This window comes from Bison bison, unplaced genomic scaffold (assembly GCF_000754665.1).
Source record: "Bison bison bison isolate TAMUID 2011002044 unplaced genomic scaffold, Bison_UMD1.0 scf7180017854783, whole genome shotgun sequence".
In the NCBI taxonomy this organism is placed as follows: Eukaryota; Metazoa; Chordata; class Mammalia; order Artiodactyla; family Bovidae; genus Bison; species Bison bison.
The window spans coordinates 130,165-132,687 of record NW_011485356.1 but is presented as its reverse complement, the minus strand read 5'-3'; the positions used below and the strand labels follow the sequence as shown (position 1 = coordinate 132,687).

At 59.8% G+C, this 2,523-nt stretch overlaps 1 protein-coding gene across 1 annotated transcript in view; it reads left to right on the top strand.

Annotated features, from left to right (window-relative positions):
• Positions 1-370: 370 nt before the first annotated feature.
• LOC105001134 (epithelial discoidin domain-containing receptor 1-like) overlaps positions 371-2,523 on the top strand; it is a gene marked incomplete at its 5' end in the record, with an annotated part of 14,742 nt that continues 12,589 nt past the window's right edge. The window contains 4 exons of the mRNA XM_010857298.1: positions 371-613; positions 724-970; positions 1,862-1,957; positions 2,079-2,256. Coding sequence (XP_010855600.1) covers positions 371-613; positions 724-970; positions 1,862-1,957; positions 2,079-2,256 — 764 coding nt within the window. The remainder of the gene's footprint in view (positions 614-723; positions 971-1,861; positions 1,958-2,078; positions 2,257-2,523) is intronic.

The window sequence follows — 2,523 nt, the reverse complement described above, 5'->3', positions numbered from 1 at the left end:
GTGGTTAGCTGTCTGGGCAGGGAGAGGGCGGAACTGCAGAGAGGCATGGCTTGGGTGGGGCCTCCAGGGACAGGACCAGGATTGAGGGGTAGCAGGGGGACCACTAGCTCATGTGATACTTGGTGCGAATTAGGAAAAGGCGAAGACACTTAGCTCCATTGTAAATCGTCACAGTAAATACACACATTGTGGGTTGAGCGGTGTCCCTTAGAGGCGGAGCCTTTGTGTAACATGTGACTGCAAGGTGCTCCACCCCACCCTCCTCCCCGGGTGTGGAGAAGAGAGAGCTGTGTGAGGCTGGGGCGAGGGTGAGGGGGTTGCTGGGCCAGGCTGGCCAGATCACTGGGAAGCAGGGCTGTAGAGCACCCAGACAGGTGACACTTTCTTCTCTTCCAACCTCTTCTTCCTCGGCCCCCTGCTTGCCAGGCTGCAGTACGGAGGGCTGGGCCAACTGGCAGATGGTGTGGTGGGGCTGGATGACTTTAGGAAGAGCCAGGAGCTACGGGTCTGGCCGGGCTACGACTATGTGGGCTGGAGCAACCACAGCTTCCCCAGTGGCTACGTGGAGATGGAGTTTGAGTTTGACCGGCTGAGGGCCTTCCAGGCCATGCAGGTGGGCGCGGCCAGCTCCCAGGAAGGGCTCTGAGACCAGGCTGGGTGCCCCGGGGTGCTCGCTTGGGCTCTCCTGGCCTTGACCTTGTGTCCCTCCTCCCTTTCCCCCAGGTCCACTGCAACAACATGCACACGCTGGGAGCCCGCCTGCCCGGTGGGGTGGAGTGTCGCTTCAAGAGGGGCCCGGCCATGGCCTGGGAGGGGGAGCCCGTGCGCCATGCTCTGGGGGGCAGCCTGGGGGACCCCAGAGCCCGGACTGTGTCAGTGCCCCTGGGCGGCCGCATGGGCCGCTTCCTGCAATGCCGCTTTCTCTTTGCGGGGCCCTGGCTACTCTTCAGCGAAATCTCCTTCATTTCCGGTAAGCCCCTGGTCTCTGCCCAGTTCCAGGCCCCTGGGATTGCTAACCCGTAGTGACCCCAAATAGTCATTCTTGGCAGCAACGAGCCTTTCCAAGCAGGGCTGTGCTTAGTCACCCAGTTGAGTCTGACTCCTTGCGACCCCTTGGACTGTAGCCCACCAGGCTCCTCTGTCCATGGGATTCTCCAGGCAAGAACACTGGAGTGGGTTGCCATCTTCTTCTCTAGGGGATCTTCCCAACCAAGGGATTGAACCCAGCAGGGGGCTCTAACTAATTTGAACCCCTCTTCCCCATTTCTCCCTGCCTATCTCAGTCTTTCCTTTATGAGCTCCTCACTCTTGACTGATCGTGAGCAGTATGACAGTGGTTGTTAAAATATTGAAATATTCTGTGCTGTTTGAGAAGTAGCCTCTTCTCTGAGCCTCCTGAGCCCCACCCTGGGCTCCCCCTGAGTCCAGCTTCTCCCCACAATCCAGCAACTAAAAGGTTAACACCTACCACAGCCACAACCCTCCAGGATCCTATTCTACCACCCTTCCCAGTGGGTTGCTGCATACACTGAGTATCAGCCCCGCTGCCTGTTGTTTAGTTGTTCAGTCGTGTCTCTTTTGAGACCCCGTGGACTGCAGCCCACCAGGCTCCTCTGTCCATGGGATTTCCTAGGCAAGAATACTGGAGTGGGTTGCCATTCCCTTCTCCAGTGGATCTTCCTGACCCAGGGATCAAACCCTGGTCTCCTGCATTGCAGGTAGATTCTTTACTGCTGAGCCACCAGGGAAGCCCTGCTCCTGCTTCTAACCAAACAGCAGATCATTCCTGGCTCTCCTGCATGTGTGCCTCCCTTTGGTTGCCCCCTTATCTGACTCCCTCTTTTTTCTCCCTTCTCCCTAGATGTTGTGAATGACTCCTCCCTGGCTTTGGGGGGCACCTTCCCACCAGCCCCCTGGTGGCCACCCGGCCCCCCTCCCACAAACTTCAGCAGCTTGGGTGAGCCGCCCTCGGGCCCCCTTAAAGGCGTGTGGGTCCTGTGCCACCAGTCGGCCCTGGGGCCCCCGCAGCATGGGTGGGGGGTCTCCCATGGTCCTGACCCTTGTGCTCCCCTCGCCAGAGCTGGAGCCCAGGGGCCAGCAGCCTGTGGCCAAGGCCGAGGGGAGCCCGACCGCCATCCTCATTGGCTGCCTGGTGGCCATCATCCTGCTGCTGCTGCTCATCATTGCCCTCATGCTATGGCGGCTGCACTGGCGCCGGCTCCTCAGCAAGGTGGGCGATGGGGGGACGGGTGGGATGTGGGGGCAGAGAGTGGGGCTCCCGTGTTAGTTCGGGGTCCAGCAGGGACCACAGAGCGCAGTCGAATGAGAATAATTAGAGGGAGGCTTAGTAAGAAGCCCACATCAAGAGACTTGGGCAGGGGGTATGTAAATCAGAAGCAGTGCAGTTCCTAGGGCCTGCTCACCGCAGTGCTGCCCTCATCCCTGGGCCTGTGGGTGAGAGGAAGAGGCAGTGACGGGAACCCAGGAGGAATCTAGGAGGAGTGTGGACAGGGCGCCTGAGTC